The sequence below is a fragment of the Podarcis liolepis genome, assembly GCF_965112155.1.
Source record: "Podarcis liolepis genome assembly, chromosome: 5".
In the NCBI taxonomy this organism is placed as follows: domain Eukaryota; kingdom Metazoa; phylum Chordata; class Lepidosauria; order Squamata; family Lacertidae; genus Podarcis; species Podarcis liolepis.
The window spans coordinates 77,793,378-77,819,404 of NC_139556.1; the positions used below are offsets into that span (position 1 = coordinate 77,793,378).

General features: G+C 42.7%; 1 protein-coding gene across 1 annotated transcript; it reads left to right on the forward strand.

Moving 5' to 3' along the window:
* Nucleotides 1-4,883: 4,883 nt before the first annotated feature.
* On the forward strand, nucleotides 4,884-10,381 carry LOC310707320 (zinc finger protein ZIC 1). Its single transcript, XM_083504386.1, has 3 exons — nucleotides 4,884-6,939; nucleotides 8,045-8,208; nucleotides 9,121-10,381. The coding sequence occupies exons 1-3, from the start codon at nucleotides 5,949-5,951 to the stop codon at nucleotides 9,316-9,318; spliced, it is 1,353 nt and encodes a 450-aa protein (XP_083360512.1). The 5' UTR covers nucleotides 4,884-5,948; the 3' UTR covers nucleotides 9,319-10,381.
* Nucleotides 10,382-26,027: the final 15,646 nt, after the last annotated feature.

The following is a 26,027-nucleotide window of genomic DNA, read 5'->3' on the forward strand; positions in this document are numbered from 1 at the left end:
CTTTTTTCCCTCCTAATTTAAAGTTTGACACGCACCTCACCCGAAATTTCAAAATAGGGGGCACCGTAAACAGCGTCTGTTTACAGCCCGAACTCTTTCTTATATATTCCATTCCAGAAGTGCATGAGATTATTTTATTGTGTGAGATGCACTTCTGAGGTGAAATGGAACAAGCCTGTGTATGTGTGCGTAGGTGTTTGTACGCGTGTGTGTGTAGTATTTACATCCAGAAAGGCTGGACTTCTGCTGCAGGTCGGCTAGTCAACAGCCTCTATTTCCATAACTAAAAACAATTTGGCAGCACTCAAACCATGTCCGGTAACCCGACTCTCGATGCAGCCAGCCATTCTAATAAACTTCCAGCAAATCTTTTACAGATCCAGCTGACTCTTTGGAATACCATGCGGAATTTGGGGGCTCTTCTTATGAACTATTTCCATCCTCAAACGGCCTAGTTGAGGCAAGGGAAGCTGCAATGAATCCACCTCCCCTACGCATATTGTTTTAAAAGCATAACATATATTTTTCAACGCTCTGAGACTGAGCATACAAGGCTCAAGGTAATCCTAAATGTCTATTACTCTTATAGAGTAACTCAGAAGACACTTGGACAGATCTTGCCTTTCAAGAGCTAGACAAATTGTTTGCGGAGAACATTAGAGCAACTCTATTCTTGGACGAAGGTTAGGAAATCAGGTTGAGCTAGCTAGTCGTTCGAAACGGAAGGGCGAACCAGTGTGCACAGAGGCGGGCGCGCGCGGGCGCGCGGGCGCGCGGCTACACACTCGAGTCATTGTCCCGGATACGGTGGGCCCGGCACATGTTCCCGGTCGCAGGTCAGAGGTCAAGCTCCAGGGGTGTTTCCAAAGCCGGCCACTTCAAGAACTCAAGCCTTCAACACTTATCCAAACTGATTAACTACATGATCAACAGTAGCCAAGGAAATGCAACGGGCTTCACCGGTGTCGCCACTGCGAGAAATAGCCAGACCAGGATAGTGTGTGTGTGTGTGTGTGTGTGTGAGAGAGAGAGAGAGAGAGAGAGAGAGAATGGCGAGGGAGATGTGACTTTCGTGGAAATCCCTCTCGATTCCCTTTAAGACTTGGATAGCCTAAAGCTCTGTCGCCCTCCTCCTTCTGATCCAGATTTTACAGATATTCTCTTTAAAGAATAAAATAAAAATGCAGCAAAATAAATCAGCGAAAGGGTTTGGTGGTGGTTGGTTTTTTTAAAAAAAACCCACAAACAACACCATGCAGATTGGTAGACATTTTTGCACAAATAAAAAAAGAAACAAGGAGTTAAATGATGGTGGAGTGGGGTGTTTGTGTGTAAGGGAGGTGGGAGTGTCACCCGATTACGGAGAGCTCCTGATCGAGATGGGAATGGAAGGTCCATTGTGAAAAGCTTACGAAGTCTTGGCTACTAGACCTTTAGCCACAGACATGGTTAACTCCTTCCTAACTACGCAGGAGAGAGTGCCTGAAACAGAGAAACTGGTGCCGAGTTCTCAAGGGGGAGCAAGACCTGGGCTGACCAGTCCCCGCCTCTCGGTTCCCCCCTGCACCTCGAGCCCAAAGCAGCGACTCATCTTCCACGGTTGGGAGGCTGGAGCAGAGGTGGACCGAGATAACCGCACTTCTCTAACGCTCGGCACCCTAGGGCATTGTCTGCTTAGGATACACACTCTGCTGTTCTCCGCCTCCTGTTCCCTCTCTTCCGAGGCAACCGCATCTCTTTCGCTGCCCTCTCTTTTCTCCGTCTGCCCTCCTGTAGTGGGCATTCAGATATAGGGCGCTTGTCCCAGCGGCACCATGGGAAGCACCTTGATCACAAACGCCCCGATCCACTTGGCGGCGTGGACCTTCGGGTCGGGGAAGGGAAAGCCCTGCCCGCCTTTGGCGGTGGGGCCAGGTGCAGCTTTACCTCCCAGCAGTCTCCCGTGGAGGAAAGTCTCTGCCCACGTGCCTGAAAAGGTGCCAAACCACATCCGCAGAGTGTGTGCGAAGAGAGGGGGGGGGCTCCTAAGGTTCATTCATGCACATAACAAGCCTCCTGAAGGTGAAAGGTTGCTCCAGCGCTTGGCCTGACACTGGCAGAAGGGAAGCCGCATTTCCTAGCCCGCCCCGCGTCTCCCACCCCTTGATCACCACTTCAGTCACTTACCCCACTCCACCTGTTGAAGCAGAGATCCCCTCATTTCTGCCTAGCATGTCAGAACTGACCAAAAAAAAGAGAAGAAAGTCGAAAGACAGAGGGAGACGAGAGGAGAGGCTGGGGGTGGGGGTGGGATAGAGGGGGTAGGGTGGGCAGCGGTTGGATCAAACAAAACCAAAACACCTCTTGGGCGACTTCATCGAGGCGGTCATCCTTCATTTCTTCTTTTCTTGCTTTCTGGGAGCAGCTGGGGATTGTATGGAGAGGCAGAAATGAACCTTCAGGATGATATTTTAATGGCTTATATGTCACGTTGGTGCATGTGGCTTTGAACTGGAGCAGCTTTCGTTTCCTGCAGAGAGCATGCCGCAAATCCCACTTGATAACTTCTGCAGCCCACAACACTTGCACACAGAGCGCGCGCAGACACACACACACACACACACACACACACACACACACACACACACAAATGGACTTTATATCTGAGCATGTTCCCAACAACAAACAAACAAACAAACAAACTTTGGACTGTACCCTTCCGCGGTTGTTGACTCTTGAGATGGGGTTAAGTGTTGCTCTGCATTTTGGAGAGGCGAATCTATTCCCTTTTGCTAACTTCAAGTATGTGTAGATTATTCTCTCTGGGACCAAACTTTCCTGAGATTCTTGCCCGTGGCTCTGGAATTAGGCATACTAGAGCGAAAGGGCGAAAGAGCGAGATCTCATTACATATACCAAGTCTAACACATGAAAACTCTTTATATTCCTTATCAAGGGAAGATGCTTCAGACCTGTTGCTGTAGGACCTTAGATGTGTGCTTGTATGTATGCATGTGTGTATGTGTTTGTATGCGTCTGTGTACACACACACGCAAACATTGTGTGTATGCGTGCGTGCGTTTGTGAGTGCAAGCCTTCTTTCATGCAAGCAGCATTACCTCCGCTATCGGTCAGAAACTATGAAGCCGTGCTAATAGAACTGCCCCGAATACCCTCCTTTATGCATTGAACCTACTCGGAAATCTGATATATAGTATTACACTGCCGAATGGCAGTAAAAAGGTGGTTTTTGTTTTACTTAAACCAAACAGTGTGCCCCCCCCACACATTTCACTGAAATATACAGCTCTGAAATAGGAAATATTTTTCGTGCACTTTTATCTGCCAAGGGAATTGATTCCTAACTCCTTTAATATAAAACAGGATAAATCAGGTTGGGGGAAAGTCATAGCGAAGTCACATAAAGGCTGGACAAAGGTTCAAAACCCGAAGGGCTTTGATTTCTAGTTAACATTTATTAACATCCCTCTCCCTCTCCGTCTAACACACAGGCTTACATTTTCTGTATTGGGGTTGGGGATGGTCCAGGTTAAAATATTATTATTATGTGGTTTTTTTTAAAAAAACAACAACAACTAAAAACACTGTTCTCAGCAAAACGCACTCTTTCTCAAAACTACACGGGCATCACAGGGAATAACATACCCAAGTTGCTTTGCTTAATTGATTGAGTCACAATGATTGTCTCTTTTTAAGTAACCATACTTCTACATCTCGACAATCATTTTAATATATAGTCAATGGGTCTTTGTAACAGGAACAAAGAAGAACTATCCGTAGTTTTTCAATAGACTTGAGTTGGGTAAAGGCAGGTTAATCGAGGGGTTGCATCTAGAAAACAAGCAAGTGTTGTATGTTTGCACTGAATCCAAATGTCTGCATTTTCCTAACTAAATCAAAGGGAGTGTTATTTCTTTTTCTGCTCACTCATCTGAAGGTAAGTAAATTTTCTCTGGCGATCACAAGCTTGGTCAGCAACAAAGGCGCCGCCTGCTTTTTCCACCGTCCTGGTGTGGCAAGTTGAGGAATTTCAATAAATGTGACAAGGGTGACTGATTTGTGAACTAGAAAAGGTTTGAGCGTCAGAAAATTTATATTGCTCCTATCTAGTGAGGATTTCAAATACATTATAAAACCCCAGGATCCAAAAGCTCCATGCAGCACAGAAGAGACAAAAGCAACTTTGGGGGGGGGGGATACAGTCTTTTTTTTTTTTTACCTGAATGAAAGAGGTCGCGTAAAAAAGAAAGAAAGAAAAACAAGAAACAAAGTGCAAGGAGATACATAAACAACACTATACTACACACACACACACACACACACACACACACAGGCAGAAAGTTAAGCGCTCTCACCCACCTGCCTTTTGATGGGTGCTAAAAAATAATTCAGAAAAAACAAAGTGATGGAACGTTACAGCCGTTTCCCCACAGAAATCACGCCTGCTGTTTTAAAGCAAAATCTAATGTAACCAACACATGCGTTTTGGAGAGCATCTGAAAGAAAACAAGGAGGAAGCCCAAATGGAAAAGGAGCAAGTCACAAAAGGACTTCCCTGGGCAACTCCTTAAAAAGTTGTGTTGTTCAAAGATCTCGATCTCCAGGAACCAAGCATCACCATCACAAGAAAGAAGGAAAAGATAGGCACAGGAATAACATCTACATCTTTCTCTATCTCCATAAAACAGCTATAGAAAAGAGAGCTTTGGAATATTGCCGAGCCGAAATATATATCTATATCTATATATTATATATGTTTATGTATATAAAAAGTTGCTACTCCTGTACAAGCCTGTTTGTCAAAAGCGATGTCAATGCGCTTCACAATACCTGGGATTGATGAGCTGAGCTGGCCAATCAGGAGAGAAGAAAGGTTTTGCGCACCCTTAGTTGGAGAGGAAGGAGGGAGTTGCAAGCGAAAGTGGGAACCGCCAGGCACCAATGATCAGCGACGTCGGTCTTTACGTAGCTCCTCCTCCTTCTCCCATTCATCAAGGGGGGGACGGTGTCGTCTTTTCAATTCATTTATCTGCAGGAATGATTGCCGCTATCAGTCTCGCGTTCACCGCCCGGCTGAGGAGGTGAAAGTTTCTCCCCAGGAAGATAAACCGCAAAAGACAATATTGTGCATGATTTGCGCCGTTTTTTTTTTTTAACAAAGCAGGGGGAAAAAAGGAAAGTGAAGGGGGAAAAAAGCCCAAGGAGGGGGAAAAGAGACGGAAGGGGGAAAAGAGTGCAAGAACTGGAAGAGAAGAGAAAATTGCTCGCTAGTCCGCTACATTCCTCTAGCCTCTTTTTTTAAATTAAAAAAAAAACAGAACTGAAGGAAGTTTAATTTTTGTTTTGATCCCCCCTCCCCCGTCTGAGCCTGTTTCCTCCTCTCTCTTCACCATTGTTATTCGCGAGCGGAGTCTTCTGAATCCTTTCCCTCCTTCCCATTGAACCCCCCTGAAAAAGTGCAGTCCGAGAGGCAAGAGAGGGGGCGATCGGTTTTTCTGTGCGCGCGCCGATGTCTTTTTTATTCTTATTCTCCAATTTTTGCAGCTTCTAGATTTCTTCCGCGGGCTCTGCCCACCCCTAAGCCCTCACCCACCCTCTCGTTTTGTGTGTGTGCGTGTGTGTGTTTTGGGTGCGCGGGTGCCGAAGGGGGAGTTCCTGATGTGGTCGCTTTAGTGGTGAACGTCGCGCGGACTTTTGCAAGAGAAAGAGAGAGAGAGGCTGCTTGGATTGGCGGCGGCGGCGACGGCGGCTCTCTTCCTCGTCGGCTGATCCGGCAGTTTGTTGGCTGCTGCTGCTGCTGTTGTTGCTGCTGCTGCTGCTTACCCCCACTTCTTCCACGTCTCCCCCCCCCCTTTCCTCCTTAATTTATATTTTCTTAAATCTTATTTCATTTTTGCATCACTTTTCCTCGGCGGTTGCTGGCGCAGCTGCCTGAGAGCCGGGAGAAGATGTTGCTGGATGCCGGACCGCAGTACCCCGCCATCGGAGTGACGACCTTCGGCTCTTCTCGCCACCACGCCACGGGCGACGTGACGGAGCGCGAGGTGGGACTGGGCATCAACCCTTTCGCCGACGCCGGGATGGGCGCCTTCAAGCTCAACCCCAGCAGCCACGAGCTGGCCTCGGCCGGCCAGACCGCCTTCACTTCGCAGGCCCCTGGCTACGCGGCCGCAGCGGCGCTGGGGCATCACCACCACCACCCGGGCCACGTCGGCTCGTACTCCAGCGCGGCCGCCTTCAACTCCACGCGGGACTTTCTCTTCCGCAACCGGGGCTTCGGCGAGGCGGCGGCGGCGGCCAGCGCCCAGCACAGCCTCTTCGCCTCGGCGGCCGGCAGCTTCGGCGGACCGCACGGGCACGGCGAGGCGGCGGGCCACCTCCTCTTCCCGGGCCTCCACGAGCAAGCCACCGGCCACGCGTCGCCCAACGTGGTCAACGGGCAGATGCGCCTGGGCTTCTCCGGAGACATGTACGGCCGGCCGGAGCAGTACGGCCAGGTGACGAGCCCGCGCTCCGAACATTACGCTTCGCCGCAGCTGCACGGCTACGGCCACATGAATATGAACATGGCAGCCCACCACGGGCCGGGGGCCTTCTTCCGCTACATGCGCCAGCCCATCAAGCAGGAGCTCATCTGCAAGTGGATCGAGCCCGAGCAGTTGGCCAACCCCAAAAAGTCCTGCAACAAAACTTTCAGCACCATGCACGAGCTGGTGACTCACGTCACCGTGGAGCACGTCGGCGGGCCCGAGCAGTCCAACCACATTTGCTTCTGGGAAGAGTGTCCCAGGGAAGGGAAGCCTTTCAAGGCCAAATACAAACTGGTCAACCACATCCGAGTCCACACGGGGGAGAAACCTTTCCCTTGTCCTTTCCCGGGATGCGGGAAAGTCTTCGCTCGCTCGGAAAATCTCAAGATCCACAAAAGGACGCACACAGGTACGTTCCCAAACCAACCGACCGGGCCGAGCCGCCCGTTGCCTGTTGAAGCGAACTCTCGCGCTTTCCAAGAAGGAGGCAGCTCAAAACAAATCAAAGGGGGGAGGGGGAGGGAGGGGGATTAGGGAATAAATATAGGGGTGGGGGGCTCCTTTCTTAAACAAATCCACACCAAGAGCCGGATTCAGTTCAGCTGGTGAATTAATTGGCACTATAAACCAAACATTGCTTTTCTTTTTCTTTATTTTTTTAAGTGGGAAAAATCAAATATAAGGTAGGGCTCTAAATGTTTCAGGGAAAAAGGGGGAGATTAGGGTGTGGGGTGGAGGGGAAAAGATGGCAGCGATCTGAATTGTTAAAATTTATTGGTTTTAATTAATTGGTAGTCGAGGGCACTGACTGTCTTACAGTGAGAAATCCTGCTAAATATATGGCTACCTAACCTCAGCTTTCCTTGCTATCTATTTCTCACCCTCTGTAAATATTTAATTATGTGGGGCTATTGTAAGTAATCTGAGCTGTACGAGTTTATGTATTATTACAAGGAAACGTGGGGGCTGGGAGCGCTGAAATCACTCGCAAATCACCAGCTCCCTGTTCTAATATTTCTTGTGTTGTCTTTTCCTTCTCCCTTTCCTTTTGGAAAAAGAAATCCCACAACCTGTCGTGTGTTTATCTAAATTTTTTTTTAAAAAAATCTAAAGCTGGCGCTATTGTGATTTGAACAGTTTAATACACTGCAAGTTTAATAACTAATACTACTGTGCAGCCGTGGAAGGTTATGTGTACACTACGTAATAAATAAGGAAAGGAAGGGAAGGTAAACAAACGCCAAATTTAGCCATAAAAGTGGCAACAAACCTTCTCTTCCTTCCAAAACTGTGTGCAAATGTACTCCTTTGCCAGGCGTTCATTTTCTGGTGAGATGCCACAGTTCGCTGTTTAAAAGAAAGATAAGAAAAATGGGGAAAGAAAACAGGCTTTGATTTAATTTACTCTTGTTCAGTAAAGTGGGGGTTAGAATTGGCTGTAGGTGTTGCTCCATACTATAAAAATCTAGGTGCCAGATTTCCAATTAGGTCGACTTTGTTTGTTTTTGTAATAGGTGAAAAACCCTTTAAGTGTGAATTCGAGGGCTGTGACAGGCGCTTCGCCAACAGCAGCGATCGCAAAAAGCATATGCACGTCCACACTTCAGACAAACCTTATCTCTGCAAAATGTGCGATAAGTCCTACACGCACCCGAGCTCCCTCCGAAAACACATGAAGGTAAATGCTAGACGCGGCCCCCCCCTTACGCTTCTCTTTTCATTGGGATCTGTTTGGGCCGGGTGGCCTTCGCCTCTCTCCTTCCACCATCGACTTTGCACACCGCTATTTACTGGAGGAGGGGGGAGGGGGGGAGGGAAATAAACATTTATTCCTTATAAACAGTAGTTTATACAGTAGTGACGCGACGTTCCGGACAGGAAACTGGGAAACTAGCCCGTATTGTTCTGTCACTCTGGAAAGGTTTATTAAAGGAGAAGTGATTACGTTTGCTTAAAGGCGTGGAAAGTCTTCGTTTCTGGAGACCCGGGATTCCAGTTCTTTACGCTGTAAATTGTCTCACAATGGATCCCGGTTTGGGCTAGCCTGGGGTTGTGCATTGCTTCAGGGGGAGAATTTAAAGAAAAAGACTCGATGGGGAGTCTGAAGGGACACAGGCAGGCATAGAAACTCTGGGTTTCTTGTTCAAGCCTCCGCTAGGATATCGTTCTTCTTTTGTGTATCCCAGGGCCGTATTTATCTTGCATGGCAGTTCCCTGAAATTAGCTGAGAACAGGCGATCTCGGTGTATAGTTAAGTTAAGAGCTCGGCGTTTCTATGAGATCAGCCAACATCCTGATTAGCGAAGCAGTATTTCAAACTTCACGCTTCCCCCGCGCCGCCACCCTCCCCCCACCGTGGCATTTAGAGTTCAATCTGTGAGCTCAGCTCCGTGATTTAGCATGTTGGGCAAGTAAATGGGCCAGATGCATACGTGCATATTGTTTGCATGGGTATAACAATATTTATATATTTATCTAGCCAGGGGTATGTGTGTGTGTGTGTGCGTGCACCCAGCGATACACGTATATCTATGTGTGAATCCACACACACTTCAAGCATTTCCCTTTGTTATTCATTTCTGTTTTCTAGGTCCACGAATCGTCCTCCCAGGGGTCTCAGCCTTCTCCCGCTGCCAGTTCAGGCTATGAATCTTCAACCCCCCCAACAATCGTTTCTCCATCCACAGAAAACCAGACCACAAGCTCCTTATCCCCTTCATCTTCAGCAGTCCACCACACGTCCAGCCACAGCACGCTCACGTCAAATTTTAACGAATGGTACGTTTAAACAAACGAACAAACAAATGCAAAACCAACCTATTTAAAAGACTCCAAAAATTAATGAACACTTTGAAAATCGATCTTTTTGTGTGTTTTGATTTTTTTTTTTAATGCTGCCCATAGACCCAGGACCGAATCAAATCAAGAATTCTCTCTCTCTCTTTCTCTTTCTCTCTCTCTCTTTCTATCTATCTCCCTCTCTTCTTCAATTTCTGTTGTTTTGTTTTGGTTTTGTCGTGTTTGGGGCAAAGGCTTGGAAAGCAAATGGTTTTTTTCTAGAGTGCGTGAGAAGAGCAGGGTTATTGGGCCATCTTGCCGATGTGCAGGGCTTTTTAATGGAACCACTGACTGGAGTTCTTCAACTGCATGTCTCTTTGGGCAGCGCCTTGTTTTCTGTAAATACAGAAATACTAGCTTACAATGTACTGTTTGATTTTGTAAATAGTTATACCACAAGTTGAATAAGGGGATACGTGGAATTGTGGTCTTTGCATATATATGTGGGGGGAGGGGAATAGGGGAGGGGGATAGGGGAGGAGGTTGAAAAGTGGGGGGGAAGGAGGGAGGAGGTAGCAAATCATCTATTTGTACTGAATGGCAAGGATGTTCTAGTAAATGTGTACCAAAATGTGAATTACTTTGTATTATTACAGTCTAAACGTCGACCTAACAGAATATTATTGGTATTAATGTGCTTTTTCTTTTGTATAAAGTGCAAACATTTCGTCCCAAAGTCCAGTCTAAGTAGTGCAGTAAAATGTTGTTACACGTCCTGTCAAGAAATTCGTATAGTGCAAGCCTGGATCTGCGTGTCAAACTGTTACATTTGTTTATGTAAAGTGGTATTAAAAAAAAAAAGCTATAAACTATAACCTGTCCATTGCTTTTGGCAAATACAACCACATACTGTATATACTTCCTAATTTCCATATTTATCCGCATGTAAAGGTCCGGTTATACATGTTACAGATATTCAATATTTATGGCTAGAAGAATTGGTATGTACAATTTAGTTTACAGAACTGTTTGGTAACATTTCGTACCTTATTAAAGATTCTGAAATCCCATAATCCGTGGTAGGAATCCTTATTGACTAAGCCTGCTGCTCTGCTGCAACTTAGCTAGTTTTCAGGACAGTAAACTACAGACTGGACCAAGAATCCTGCCCCATGACTTCCACTCCTTATCCTACTGTACTACCATTATGTCATCACTAGACCAGCAAATTTGATATTAATGTGCTAAATTGATGTGCCCCTGCTGGCATTTAGGGTAGGATGTAATTAGTATTTATATAAAACCTTATGAAACAAAAGTTTTGGGCTGCAATATAATTTAAATGACCATTGCTGACTCCTAATAATAACAATAACAGCAACTACAGCAGAGTAGCAATAGATTGCATACGACCATGCAAATCTTGTCGGGGGGGGGGGGAGGCTGAGGTGTTGCCACAATATCATAAAATGGATTTGTTCTTTGCTACAATCAGTAATTGCGAAAATAATTCATATGTTTAAATTTGAGAAGTTTTTAGGTATTATTTAATCTGAGTCATTTGAAATCACAAGTTTTTTTTTTATTCTTGCAAGGCCTTCTGCGATCCTCACCTCTTCCCCCCAAAGCCACACCATTATATTATATTCCTCTGTTTAGATGCTCCGTTCTGTGTTTGCAGTTGGTATATTTTTTTTTTACTATAATTTTGCCAGAGTTGCTCCTTACAACAGCAGCAAAATAAAACAAACCCAGAGAAGGTGGGAGGGAGTTTATGTAGTTTGATTATCTCTTTTATTTCCCCCCATTTACTTAAGAAATTCGTTCCATTGGCTGGCGGTGATACAGTAAATTTGTAAATGAGAAGACAATATATATTAAAAAAAAATCTAAATTACTTGTGCTTAATGACTGTGGCAGAACGCCTTTTTCTCTAAATCAGATTGTCTTTCTTGCAGTTTAGTTTGATAGATTTGCAAGCTGTGGTGCTTCCGTTAACTTAGCGACGCTTGTAGGAACCGCTAGGCTTTGTTCCTTGGTGTAGGTTGCGTGATCGCCCCATTAAGCAGACAACATATCAACAGACAACACAGATCATGAGCTCTCTGTGTTTGGGATATTATGTCACAGAGTGAATTGCACCTGCTGACCTCTCTTGTAGGCCAAGATGGCATTTTAACAGCTTCTTTTAAAATATAGATATTTAGAAGTTCAGCGAGTCAGCCGCAGCATCAACGGCGATGAGGATTTGGGGATAGCGAAGCTGGTTTGGATCCCCAAGTTATCTCAGTTCTTAATACGCATGTCTACTAGCTACTCACAGTATATATATTGACCTGGTATATATTTATTATATTGTGCAGGATTTTTGTAAGTAGAGTCATGGGGGAAGGAGAAGCTTGTGTTTTGGTGTTTTGCTGGAATGTTTTACTTAAATCTACATAGGCCTCTCTGGACCCTTAGGAAGTAGGATCTGGGTCGCGGAGATGTGCTGCGATGTCTTATAGATCTTTTCAGTCGGAAAGAAACAGTTAAGAAATGGTAGAGCCTGTTTTGTGTTGTTGTTGTTTTTTTAAACTTCACTTCCTAGAAAATGTTATTCTAATGAGAAGCTCATTTATCAGCTCTTCCAGTGCAAAGAGCGCCACCTTGCAGGGCCTACAGATACTGAAAGAAGTTCGAGAGAACCATAGAGGCTGAGCCACAACCCGGAGGAACTGCGGCCGAAAGACACGCTGGGTATTCATTTAACCCTAAAGAAATGCAATGATAAAGTTTAGTCGTCTCCAGACCGTTAGCCTTAGCGGGAACGTAGCAGTTTCAGCGATTTAGTATGCGAGCCTAAATGGAAAAGGAAAGAAGATATAGGGCAATATACAATATTATCTCCCTTACCCGCCCACCCCCAGCATGATTGAAAGGAATCATCGTTTCATTTTTACAAAATCTAGAAGAATCTTAAAAGATAAATGCCATAGCTTCTTTGGGTGTAGATTTTATTATTATTATTCACCAGTGGTAGTTTGTTTTAGAAATATGTTTTATCTGAATGGATTGCCTGGCTACCAATACCGAGTATTCTGTCATTTTCAAATCAGACGATTTTGAACATCACTAAAACTAAGTTCTATCTATGCTTGAAGTTGTATTGTAACCCACCCCGCGCCAAAAAAAAAACCATAGTATCCCCACGACCTATAAAACAACAGGCTTCTCGGAATAAACAGTCAGCCATACATATTTGGTTACACAACTCAGCGATGGGCGCTAGAATGTTTTAAAAGTTTAATACATTTAATTACAATATTGCATCTGTCTGGTTTTGAACAGATAAATAGACACGCATTACTTATATGTATGTGTGTGTTTATACACACGCACACACACTCTCTCTCACACATATATGGAGAGAGATCGTGGCTTCTTGTAAGAATGCTTAATTAACTCTTTTACTGAATAAATCAATACCTGGCGAAGATCATTATTTTTTTTAAAAAAAATACTTGACAAAAATGCTATTAAGAAGAGAGGTTGCATTAAATGGCCTTTTAAACTCCAACCCAGTCTCTCATTGTGCGGGTACTTTTAATGTCTGCTTCGTGAGATGTATATTTCATACTTTTCTTCATGGGCTATTAGGTATGGAAAGACGTGAACGCTGGCTGAGAAATATGAATTGTTAGAGTCTATTTAGCAGAAACTCCAGACAATATAGAAGCGGGCTTGTGGGGGATGGAGAGCCGCGCGTTTGGATTATTGAGGCAGCAGCCTGTAGCTCAGATGATGTTGTTTTATTCCCAGACCCCAAAGGATGTAAGATTTCTGTACGCCAATGCGGAACCTTTGAAGACCACCCAGAAACACTGACCAAAATGTGTGGATATGATTATGTTCGTGCGGGTTTTATAGGCGCACACACAAACCGCAGGTAGACTTCACTGGCTGCAATCCTGTGTACATTTACTTGGGAGTAACACCAATTTAACTTAGTATAATTTACAGACGAGTAAACACGCAATAGAAAAGATCATACTTTTATCATGCTTGCAGGCAGAAGCTGTCTGCAGCCTGAAGTTTTCATAAATATTTACGTTTTAAACTATTTTTTCCAATGCTATCAATCACCCTCCCATACTTTCTGTAAATAGAAAATAGGAGCCCGTACTTGCGAGATAGGGGATGTAATCAGAAGCAGACGTTGAAGTAAAAACCACTGATGCCAATACGATTAACTTCTGAGTATACACGGTTCTGTGAAATCTTAAAATTGAGCTTTTTAAGAAGGAGCTACATTCGGAATAAAGGGGCTTGTAGAGCAAGATCACGTGGAATTTCGACAGTAGTAGAGTGGCCAATCTGTTGCATGCTTTACAACAGGAATAATTGTGTTTACAAACGTAAAACATAAACTACAATTCTCTCCTGTTGTTGTTTAAAAAAGAAAGTTGCTTTGCTCGAGAGCATATATATACCCCAATCCTAAATAATGCAGACGCTTGGTTTCCGCCTGACATTCCACTGAAACGATCAGAAAACGAAATTCCATTTTGAATTATTGATTTTTCACGGAAATCTGACTGAAATTCCCATTTATTTCCCTGTGAAATTCAGTTGATTCTACTTCAAAGTAACTGTTTAGGATAGGAGTCTACGGGCAGGAGAGGGAAGAGGCAAATGAGAGGGCAAGCTGGCCTACAATGTGAGCTCTCCAAGGGAGGCGGGATGGGGAAGCAGGGATGGAATAGTTCTAAATAATAAACTTGACGCATGGTTTTCTTTGAAGTTAGTATCACAATCCCCCGAAAATCTATATGGGAAGATCTATATTTCTGGCAGAGGAGTGGTAGCTGGCGTCTTTTTGTCGAAAAAGGGAATACAGTTGTATTTAAAGGAACTGAGCGCAAGAAATGGATGGGCACTTTTACGCTTTTTCTACTTCATATACCTCCGTATACCTACACTATCCACCTATAACCGCATTAGTGCCCTGTTCGGTGTATTTATTTACTTGGCTGTGTTTATGTAGCCTTTATGCGCACATTAATAGACCTAACCTGCTCGAATGATGTAAGAATAAAAAGATATTGAGCCATTCACCAGTTACAAAGAGTTAAAGAGAGTCAGATAACATTTTCGAGAAGAAAGCAAAATAAGGCTATGAAGCTTTTGATGGCGATTTGCGGACAAAGGGTGTGTGCAGAAATTAGATTTTTTTTTATTTAAAGTAGGCAGAGGACAATTTATTTATCACTCAGAAATCGTGACAAACCCACTCTTTTTACACCTGCTGAGATTCCTTTACATGGGTTTTCTATAGGGCCTCCTAGTTATGATTTCCCCTGTTTATATAAAACTTTTGTTTGGGAGCTAAAAATATACCAGATACATACATAACTGTTATCTAATGTGCATCTAATGGACAACTATATGGTTTAGCTGTAAATTTCATGCATACTGGTTCAAATCACATATCCCTGCTTGTTTTGCATTTGGTAACTTCGCATTTTAATTAATTTTTATGTGGCTTTCCTCCCACATTGCCTCTGATGCTTTTTTGTGTGGTCTTACCGTAGTACACTCTCCCCCTCCCCCTCTTGACGCTGTCTATCCACCACACACACACACACACACACACACACACACACACATCTCACTCTTAGACGTTTGCTACTTATTCCACTTGTTAACTTAAGTGTGTGTACATGTATGATTATAAAGAGACCAATATAATAAAATAAAGAAATGCTTACTTCTCTATTCATTTTAGAAAATAAATAGGATGTACGCACACACACACACACATTATGCTTCTTGTGTACAATTGTAATATGCCCATTTCTTAATTTTATTAATGTATATCTCAATCTATCTTTTCAATCTGTCTCCTACACAGTACATAACATAATACATAAGCACTAGATGGTCAGGATATAAATCTTTGTGTAAAATAATAAACAAATAATAAACAATTCCAAAATAATAAGTCAATTCAATCTTTAAACCCACCCTTCCCCTTCTAGGTTCTGTAAGTCAGGCCTGCTTCATCCTCGATTAACAAGAAACAGGATCATGTGAAACCAGAGGGCTATTTTTACCGTGCAGCTGGAAGCTGTCATCAATTGGTAACATTTATTTCAGCCTTAGAATGATAGTACAAAATAGCATGAAGTTTCCAGATGACACCCCTATTGGAGGCAGTGTTTTTGAAGAATAATAAATCAAATTAACTACCCAATCATGCTGGCTTCTCCAAGATAATGTGTGTGTGTACACACGTTATCCTGGGAGAGTCTCTATTTATATATGTGTAGTGTGTGATAATCTTGCTTGCTAGGACACGATCCGGCAAAAATAAAGCACTTTGAAGTCACATTTATTTCAGTGGGAGTATGAAGCATGGGCTTATACCACTTCCCTTGCAAGCAATGTGCTTAATGTTGTTATGCATAACAATTATTTAAATATGGATTATACAAGACAGACGCATTCAATACCTGTGCTTGTTTTTGTTTGAGAATGTCCTTCTACGACCCATTTTTTTGGACAATACTTTTAATGATATTTATTATGTGTCACCCAATTCGGTTATTTCTCATGTACGTGCGTTTTAAACCGAGACAATTTAAAAAGGCAAAGGGCAACGACAGAGAAATAGGGAGGGAAAAATAAACAAACAAACAAATAAATAAATTGCATTAAACACACACATACACACATCCCCCGCCACACAAAAAAACCCCCAAATAAACCACTGTAAGGCCACGTGGTTTCTTTTCGATACTGCTTCTTTCACGACAAGTGAATCTGGGGATTTGGAGATAGGTAACGTATTCTGCTTTGCTTTTTGTGAAGGAGAGTTCCTGGAAAACAAGAAAAGACCACGTTTTTAGAAGCTTCGCTGTGCTTTCTGGCTACATCGGGGCTGCCAGCGGTCTCTTAAAGAGTTTTCCAATGCCACACATGAAACAGGCTGCTCTCTTTAAGAACACACAACGCTTGGCGTTAGATGTAGACTCTACGCGCATGCGCCTTCCTCAAGCTCGGGCACAGCTTCCACGTGCTGTTGCATATTTATAACTCTCAGCACTTCCTAAACTGTCTAGAGAAGGTAACCACACAGAGCCTAAATCATCGGGAAACCGTTGGCGAGGCTCCCAAAATAGTTTGGTAGGGGAATATGCACGTGTTTGTTTTCAGACATCTATGGTTTAAGCAATATCGTAATACAACAAGGCCCAGAAGGTTCATAAACCTTGACAGATAAACAACAAACATTGTAACACACACCCCCACCCGGAAAAAACCCCGAGAGGCTCTATAAGGCGTCGGCAGCAATAGCAGCAGCAGCAACAAGACCATTCTCAAGGAGCTTTCTGTGATCGCAGCTACTCCATGAACAATCATTCCACATCGGTTGAACCAGGAAGCCCTAGAGTTGCCACGCAGTACTGTTTCTGAAAGAAAACTTTATTTTTCACTCTCCTCACGACCCCATATATCCACATCACATAATGTCATCAAATGCATTTTATTCCACGGTTAGGTGGGCCCAACCACGCCTCTCGAATAGATCTTTCCTTAGGCCCCAGCGGTGGCTTTTTCGCTACAGAGTGAGACCCTAACGCTTAGCTCTGGCTTGTCTGTCAAATATCCTCCAGTCTGTCCCTCCTCCCTTTCTCCCAAGCCTCTACACGTCGGACGAGCACAACCTATCGCGTTTAATGACTCCTTTAGCTGGACCCCTCAGCACTAATAATTTTCAGATGAGATGTCTGCCTAGGCCAAACGCTTTCTCTGGTCCTGGGTGCTGACCAGGAAACCCGCAATTCTCTCCGCCATTCCATCTACAAAGGGGCGTAATTTACTTCTAGATCTGCTCCTACTCATTTGGAATTAAAAGATAAACAGCGTGAAATATGACTGGAACCTCGGACCTGGAAGTGCAGTGATTTCAGTTGGCCTAACTTTCTAGGTAAATGTGTCATTAACAACTATTTAACGTGTGTGTGTGTGTTTAAAATGAGAGTAGAGCCACCCTAATAGGCCAAAAGGGAGAAAAAGCTGCATAAATAATAGATGACTTTCTTTTTAAAAGAAGCTATTGTTTTCTAGCCCATTGTCATAATGAGGAAATCACGCGCCAGGTACGCAGCAGTGACTGCTCGAGCTATGTTTAGCCAGCCTTACAACTCGGTCAGAGCTCTTGGATTTCACCCTTCAGCGTGCCATTAAAGTCTGTAAGAGGGCACTGACTTAATGCTTAGCGGTACTTAAGCCTCTCTGAGTTATAGGTGGGACTAAAGGCGTGTAAAATAGATGGCACCTCATACAAGACAGTGGTACCTCACTCGGAGTCAGCTTTGCCTCTCTCCCTCCCCCCCAATATAGACACACACACACACACACACGAAATCACCAATTGTCGATGACAATTTCCTCTCATCCAGTTCACCTCAAGGTGACATCAGGTTCAGACTAGAGACTCATTTTCAAAGTTAGTGGCTGGGCTGTTATGGGTGGAGTGAAAAGGCTACATGAATAGCCTTTGACCACATCTCATTTGTGGACACTCTCTCTCCCTCCTCCCATATTTCTTCCCCCCCCTCCTCCCGTAATAAAGGATCTGCCATTATGAAGATTATTTCGCCCTAAAAACAGCAAGAAAATAAACAAATCTTTTTGGCGTTCCATTTCAGACCCCTGACATCTAAGCACTGGATGTGACAAGTAATAGCTCTGAGCCTGCAAATAGGAATAAAGGCTTAAATCTACTGTCTCGACTCCGATATCATTTACAACCATTTGTTTACACCAGGTTGGAATTTAAAACTAGAGACCTTTTTTAAAAAAATGTAGACTTCAACGACCGCAAATGTCTGTCGCAGTCCTACAACCCTGCGCCCACAGAGCATATTTTAGGCAGGATAACGTAAGAGATTTTGGTGACTTTTAAGAAGAGGATTGAAGCATAGAGAACCACACGCGCACACACCTTGATCACGTGTCCAGTCAATGTCTGTGTAAACAGATGGATTCGTTTTGTTCAAAACGTGGGTGGAGAAACCTCCGCCCCCACAACTGTTGATCATCTTCCTTTTTATCTTCCTTATTTAAGATCACTGCATTCTAAAAACACTCTTGCAAGGTTGCTTTGTTTACGCACATTAAATTAGCCTCTTAATCTATACTTCATAGATCCAGTTAAACCCCGGTTTCTTCTTCCAAAATAAAGATGTTTAGATACTTTTTTTCTTGGGGGGGATATTAAAATGCTAGGGTAACAGAGAATAAAATGCAGAAACACAGAACAAGATCCATAGTTTGATGTTTAGACCCTTCCCTTTCAAACTAGCTAGCCTATTTTAGTATCTCTTTCATTCTTTTGGCCAATAATTAACAAGTACCCCCCCCAAAAAAAACCCTACACTAGCCTGGAGCTTTGTTTGAAAGCTGTTTTGTTTACAAAATAATATTTATTGTCAGGAGATTTCCCCCTCCCGCCACATCTCTTACCTCCGGAGCGTTTAGACTTTTCGCTTAGCTGGAGGGAATGTGGAACTGAGATTTGGCCCTGGATATAATCTCCCCGTCTCTTTCCCTCTCCCTCTCTCTCCCTCTCCCTCTTTCTGTATAGATCTGGCACGGCTTTGCTCTCTTAACTCCCAGATCTTTGTTTCGGTGGTGGCGGCCAGAAAGAGCAAGAGAGCGCTGTGCTCTCAGCTTCCCTCTGGCTTCCTTTAAAAACAACAACACACAAGTCCTCTTCCAACTTTTCCTCCAGTTATTCACTTCTCAACCCTACTGACAGCATTTGCGGAAAATCTACACTCCAGCTTTGGTAAGTGATGCGTTGCTCCATTGCAAAATGGCACTGTTCGGATAGCCTCTGCGCGCGCGCGCGTGTGTGTGTGACGTGTGGGAGAGAGAGAGAGAGAGAGAGAGAGAGAGAGAGAGAGAGAGAGAGAGAGTATGTTTTGTTTTGTTTGCGAGCAGCGTTGCCCAAGTACTTTCACATCAAACAGGACAGAGTTAAACTATTGTGGCGTTTGAAATCGCAACAGGAACAAGCATGATCACTATCTGTTGGCTCGGACAGACTTTATGGCACGAAAACTGAATCTGCCCAGCAACTTTTTGTTGCTGGTATTGTTTTTGCTGGAGCTACTTTGAGGAGATCGAGGCCGTGATATTTACATTTTTTTATACCAGGGCGTAATAACAAAGCTGTCACGGTGCTCTGAGATAATTCATTTAGGATTTAAGGGCAATTTAATATTATTATTAATGTTATTAATATTAATCACACTAGCACACTAGCACTAGTATTGTTGGAAATAATGCACCTAAAATATCCTTTTGCAATTTAAATGATATCTGCATAGAGCGTTTTCCAGTCTCCTCCAATACACGTTTTCACATGAACTTAAACTATTCTTATGAATGGCTTCTTAATGCGCCCATTCTATTAAATTGTAACTCGGAGTAACTGGAACTCACAGGTATTTAGAAAAGGTTTAATTTGAATTCCTCCTTAGTACCCCCCCTTTCCTTTCCTTTCCTTTTTTTTTAAGGAAAGGAAAGTGAACATAACTGCTGTGTAGAGTTGACCTTTCGTTGACACGACTTGGTAGGAGACAGTTTGCAAATGAGGACTGGATAAATTAGATACTAAAGTTAGCGGGGTTTAGATGGTACCCGGCGATAAATCCACTGGAATTAGCCAGAGAAGTAGTTAGCCCTCGAGGTCTGAAAGTTTAACAAAGTTCAAGGGAGTCTGAACGGCATCTCGAGAGAGCCCTGGAAATTACAATGGAAGAGAAGATGATTCCCTCGGGTGAAAAAGCACAGGCAGTAGCACTAGCGGCGGCGGCAGCAACAACAACAACAGCACCTTCAAGTTCATTGCACTTTCCGCTTCTCGAAAGCTTTGGCTTTGGTTGTTCTCACTTTTCTGTAGTAGTTATAACAATAGCGTGGGCGCAGTGATTTCAGTTCTTAGAAAACCCAGCGCCGAGCAAGCGTGTGAAACAGTATGCTAACAGTTGTGCTAACAAGTGGTGTTACTTTCTTAACGCTGGAAGTGTGAACGTATTGCATTCCTCAAAAACAGCGTCCTTTAAAAAAAAATGGGTCTAAATAAAGAACTTCGTGGTTTATAAAACTGCACACCGAGTTTACTCGTGGATTCAAATGGATCTCTACCACAGGGAGGGGGTGAGACGTTGGCTTCCGGAACAAAGCAAAAGCTGCACAAACAAACAAACATAACAATAAAAGCCATTATTCTTCTTGTCCGCTCTCCCCTCCATTCTCCTTACGGTGTTTACACAGTTTAAAGGAGCTAGAGATAATCTCGCCCTTGAATGCTTGTTCGTGTTATTAAACTTTATATATTATAAGACCCTCATATCTTTGGGTAGGTCTTAGAATGTGCTTTGTTTTTTTTATAGCATTGGTGTTATATTAAAATCAAGCTGTTTGATTTGATACGGTAATACGAGACTTCCCACTGTCTGAAGGGCGAAGACGAGGTTCAATGCTAGAAAATGTCAATATAACTGCAGAGGACCGCCCCCCCCCACTTCCCTTCGCACACCTGCCGCCGGCTCTGTTAACTTGTCAAAGGTTACTTAGTGAAGTCGTGCCACGTACTGACAACTTTTGCATTGGACTAATGTCTGTAAGGCTACAATCCTATCGATACATACTTACCTGAGAGGAAGCCCCATTGAATACATTGGGATTTAATTCTGAGTATCACACAGCAATGCACTGTAAGTTGCTTTCGGTAGGAATGTTCCCCTCCCCCTCCGATCAACATTTGGTGTGTGTGTGTAGACATTTAACGGTTTTCTTGCCCACCTAGCACCCTAGAATGGCAGATTCCACGAAGTCCACGTTTTCAACCATTTTAACTAGCTAAAATCTTCCTGCGCCAGGCACACGTCAACGAAACTTACTTTTATGCAATTTTGAACAAAATCTCGGGCCAAACTTACTGTTTCTTGGAAACAGAAATAAATGATGTTGACTAGGTAAGAAGCAGCGGGCGATTTTGCATTCTCTAAGATGGCAAATTGTCTATTGTTAGACAAATTCTGGGGTGACTGGTGTAGAAGTGAACAGCCCCCTCCACCAAATTAATTATCAGCGAGATTCTGCTTCGGTTAAGTCCTTATCCTGGTCGGAAAGAGATTTCAGCTGTACATAGATAGATCTCAATATCCCCCCCCCAAAAAAAAATAGGTCTTGGACCCCATTCTTCCACACGATTTTGGGGGAGACATTGCCAAGCGTGCTGGGGAGCAAACCCCTTTCATAACAAATGCAATGATCAAGGAACGACTTTAGGCTAGAGGGATGGTGGATGTCTGACAGAGAAGTGGAATCGCACTCAGGTCACATTCTTTGTAGTCAGGTTTTGGTAAAGTACCTGGCTTTCCCTATGATCTATACAGTGCGCTATATATGTCCATAAAACAGCAGATACGCATCTGTTATTGCCCCCAGTCTTAGACTATGCTGACAAGGTCATGGCAGTCTATGTGGAAGAACGGCATTTCGACGCTAAGTACATTAACGTACTGCATTAGAGTGAAATCAAGGGGACTCGCGTCCAAGGAAGTGTACTTAAGTGAGGAGTATAAGACGTAGGAGCCTTAGTTGCAGCAGGTTTCCTTTAGTGTCCTCCCCGTCAAATATAAAGTAGGTCTGGCCCTGGAGGCTCTATCTTGAACACTCGTTTTGGTATATCGTCTAGCCTATAAGTAAATGCGGAGTAAAAGGACAGAGGTATTGGAAACATATTTTAAGTTTGGCGAAAGAGTAAGCCTCAAATCACAAACTGCAGCCTTTCCTGATTTAGTTCGGACCGCCCAACCTTAGTTAGCGCAGCTACCTGGGTGTAAATCGATCTGAAGTGCATAGGAATGACTACTCGATCCTAAACCGTATCTAAAGAAACTTGATTGACCTCATTGGGGCATAAGTGCTTTTCGGACAGCAGCTGCGATCCCATAGCCAGATCACATCACCTGAAAGTATTCCAATCCAAACTGAAGTCCACGAGACTGGAGTTCTCATTGAAGTCAGCTGAGAATGAGGCTCACGCAAAAGGACTTTCCGGTGGATAGTGCCCAGCGTGTTTAGGATTCGGGTGTAAACTGGTTCAAATCCAAGTATTGCAATGTGTTTGCATTGGGAACAAGCTCAGATATCTGATTACATTGTTGATATTACAGAAATCTACCAATCCATGTTCAGGAGGGAGAGGTGCCAATGTCGCTGTGTGCGCGTTCAGACCTCCACACACCCTAATACTTTCTTTCAGGTCGGATTTGAACTCTCTGAAATCAATTCAAATATATATTTAACATAAACGGGGTTTCTATAAACACAGTTTGGTCGGAATACAGTTTGGCTTGCTGGGGGGAACATCACCTTAGGATGGTGTGCGTGTATATAGAGCCCTTGTGTAGATATACCACATGTGTATAAATTCGCCACCAACAGCCATAACCCGGGGAGAAGATGGAAACAAACTGGGGGGAAAATCAGAATAGAAAAATAATGGCAGGTTTAAAAATTGTCTTAGCAGAACAACTCATCTAAAAGCGGAGTGGGTGGGTGTCGTCTGACAATATCCTGAAAACAGGCATATGTTGAAAATAAATTAGAATTGCTATCAGTTCTATTTCAATCCAGTTTTTATTGCAAGGCACCACATAAAAGCAGTTTGTAAACACTGTCTATACTATCTTCATCCTGCAGTCATTTTTAGACGGTTCTTTGTATCTGCAGAACATTTAGTTAATTAATCATGCTTGCGTTTTTCTTTTCTTGTCTGGAATCCACAGTTTAAGGAATGCGAAATGGTTCAGCGTAGCGCACGCTTTTAGACGACTGTTTACTGTCTACTGCTGTTATCTCTACTTTAGCATGCCGGCTGTAAGAGAGAACTACGACATACCTATATGTCTGGGCTAATGTAAAAAGGATAATTTTAGGAAAGGGAAAATGAAAGATGGCCCATTCATGGAAAAAGGGCAACTCTTCTCCCCATAGCTAATGCCAGATTTTCTACTGACTACTCCAAGAATACAGTATCACCTAACATCACCCAACAATCAAGCAGCATGGATTCAGCATGATTTTCTTTCATATTACAAGGAAACCAAGATCGGTGTGCAAAGTTTTTATTTTATTTTATTTGGTAGACTCTTTAGCATCTTTCTGTTTCTTAGCCACCCCTGGGTTCTTTTTTTCGTTACTATAGCCAGCTTGTTGGGGGGAGCCACTATGACGAGCACCTCTTTAGCCTAGTGTTTGTGAATGAATTCCATTGTGTCTATCTAAAAACGAAAATAAGTTGCTGTATGACGTAACTGTTTTGATGTAAAGTTTATGTAATCAGGAGGTGCAGAAGAGACAACAGAACGTGTTCTCAATTTGCACCTTTCTCATATAATTAGTTTTCTCCCTCTAACGGGAGTTTAACCTCCCCCCCCCCAATATCTTTAATTGTTGAACGTTCCTGGTTGCAAGTCATTGCAGCCATAAAGGTTAGATGCATGATGGTGTGTTTTCAGAGATTTGAAAGGGGTTTCCCAATCCATGCACTCCATATTAAGTGGCTTGTGGATTGGGCTCACCATTAGCAGCAAGAGACAGAAAATATTTTCAAGGTATTAACTTGCTAATAGCCATAAGGTGTGATCGCTAGGCTGCATTCATCCATCTTCCCTCTGAATCATTTGAGAGGTTCCTGTTGTTTTATTGGGAACAGGATCAGACCTTAAATTGAAAGTGGGAAGGCAGTAAAAACGATTGCACAGGTACAGGGCTGCTTTTGATTATTATTAATTTTTGTATTGAGGACTTAATGTACCTGGTGGCACCAATTATTAACCTGCAGTCACTAGCAAACATTTCATTTTAAAAATAAACATATTTGGCTTCCTAAAAGACTGAGAAAGTAGAAAGTAAACACCTCCAACACCAGAATTCATCAGTTCTTTATCTACCTTTAAGGTAGAACCTTAACTAAATAAACACAACTGATTTCACTGTTTTGAAAAACAATCATATATATATGTTGAGTCAGAAGCAAGTTCCACTGTGTTCAGTGGGATTTACTCACTGTGGACATGTTTAGGATTGTAGCCTTAGGGGTTTATAGGCCTGAAGGAGATCCTTAATAAGTACCGTAAGTGTTAGCATAATAAAAACGCCATCAATATAATACCTGCATAATGACTAATATTTCTGTTAATTGCTTTAAAAATGATTTCTGACACTGTACTACAGAATCAAAAACAGGCTAATATCATTCTAGTACTATTATCTAATATTCAAAATACATGAAATAATTTTAATTCACTCACCCCCTTTTAAATGATAACTTTATAACAGAGGGTGTCAAAAAAACCCCAAAGAATTATGCATACCATAATTTTATGATTAAAATCTTCATGGAGAAAGATTTCTTTTGAGTAGGAGATCTTCTACATCACAAATTCAAATACTGCAATTCATATGAGAATGCATTCCAAAATATTATATGGGGCTTTACTCTATCATACCAGGCCAAATCATTCCTTGTTACTGAAAAAAATATCTCATTGACATAAACTGTATTTTCTCATATCAGAATTGCAATTATATTTAATCATTGAGATATTAGAACTCATGTTAAAAGTCATACACACCATCACAAAGTTGCTTAATAGGAGATAAAGAGACCCTGGAATGAAAATATAAAAACAGAACCAAAACCCTACCCTCAGAAAACACTGAAAATCTATCTGGCAACCATATGGAGTGTTTCACTCTTTTCCACACATCCTTTTGATTATCTTATAAATAAAGCCAGAACTCCCCCTACTTGCTTATTTAGATATATATCATTATCAACAGATTTTTAAAAACAATAAATAACTTCAAATTCATATTTGTGCATTTAAAATACACCTGTGGGCCACTAAGAAAAAAAAATACTTGGCATCAAGTATTCTTCTGAACAATTGGCTCATATTCTGTAACAACTATGCCATATCAGATAAGGAATATGATCCAACACAGAGTTAGGTCTTAGTTAAATATTCTTAAATCTGTGTTGGATTGTGACCAGAAAGAATATGTACCTTAAAAAAACAACACCCCACCATCACTGCTACTGTCATAATGCTATACTAATAAAATGTATTATATCGTGGGGAATGAAATTGATGCCTTAGGAAAGCAATGCCGGAAAGCAAACAGAATAAACTCCATTCTTTATACCTGTGAATTTACTTGGAATTTCTTTATGTACTAGATGTATGTCTCTTTCTTTTTCTTCTTTTAAGTAAACAGCACAAAACACTAGCAAGTGGCTAATGTCAAACATTAACAAGCTAACCAATGTCAAATGCACACTTTATTTTGTAAATTAGTTAGAAGCATCTACATCACTGTTGCTTGTTTATAAGTTAACATGCCCAATATCAGGTCCCTTTGGGCAAAGATATGTTGTCATGAGCTATTTTCTTTGGCTATCTATTGATACATCATTTAAAAATATGTTATCAGTGCATGGTTCTTATTCAGATTGGGTTCTACAGTTATATGCATATAGTATTTTTGCCTGACAATACTGTATAAACATACGGTGTTACATTGTATGTGCCAAAAATTCTTATTCTGTGATTAACAAAAAAGAAAACAACCGTATGTGTGTAA

Excerpts from the sequence above, each read along its gene's own strand:
- LOC310707320 (XM_083504386.1), top strand. The coding sequence starts at position 5,949 with ATGTTGCTGGATGCCGGACCGCAGTACCCCGCCATCGGAGTGACGACC. Across the intron at positions 6,940-8,044 it reads CCACAAAAGGACGCACACAG|GTGAAAAACCCTTTAAGTGT; the intron begins GTACGTTCCCAA and ends TTTTTGTAATAG. Across the intron at positions 8,209-9,120 it reads CCCTCCGAAAACACATGAAG|GTCCACGAATCGTCCTCCCA; the intron begins GTAAATGCTAGA and ends TCTGTTTTCTAG.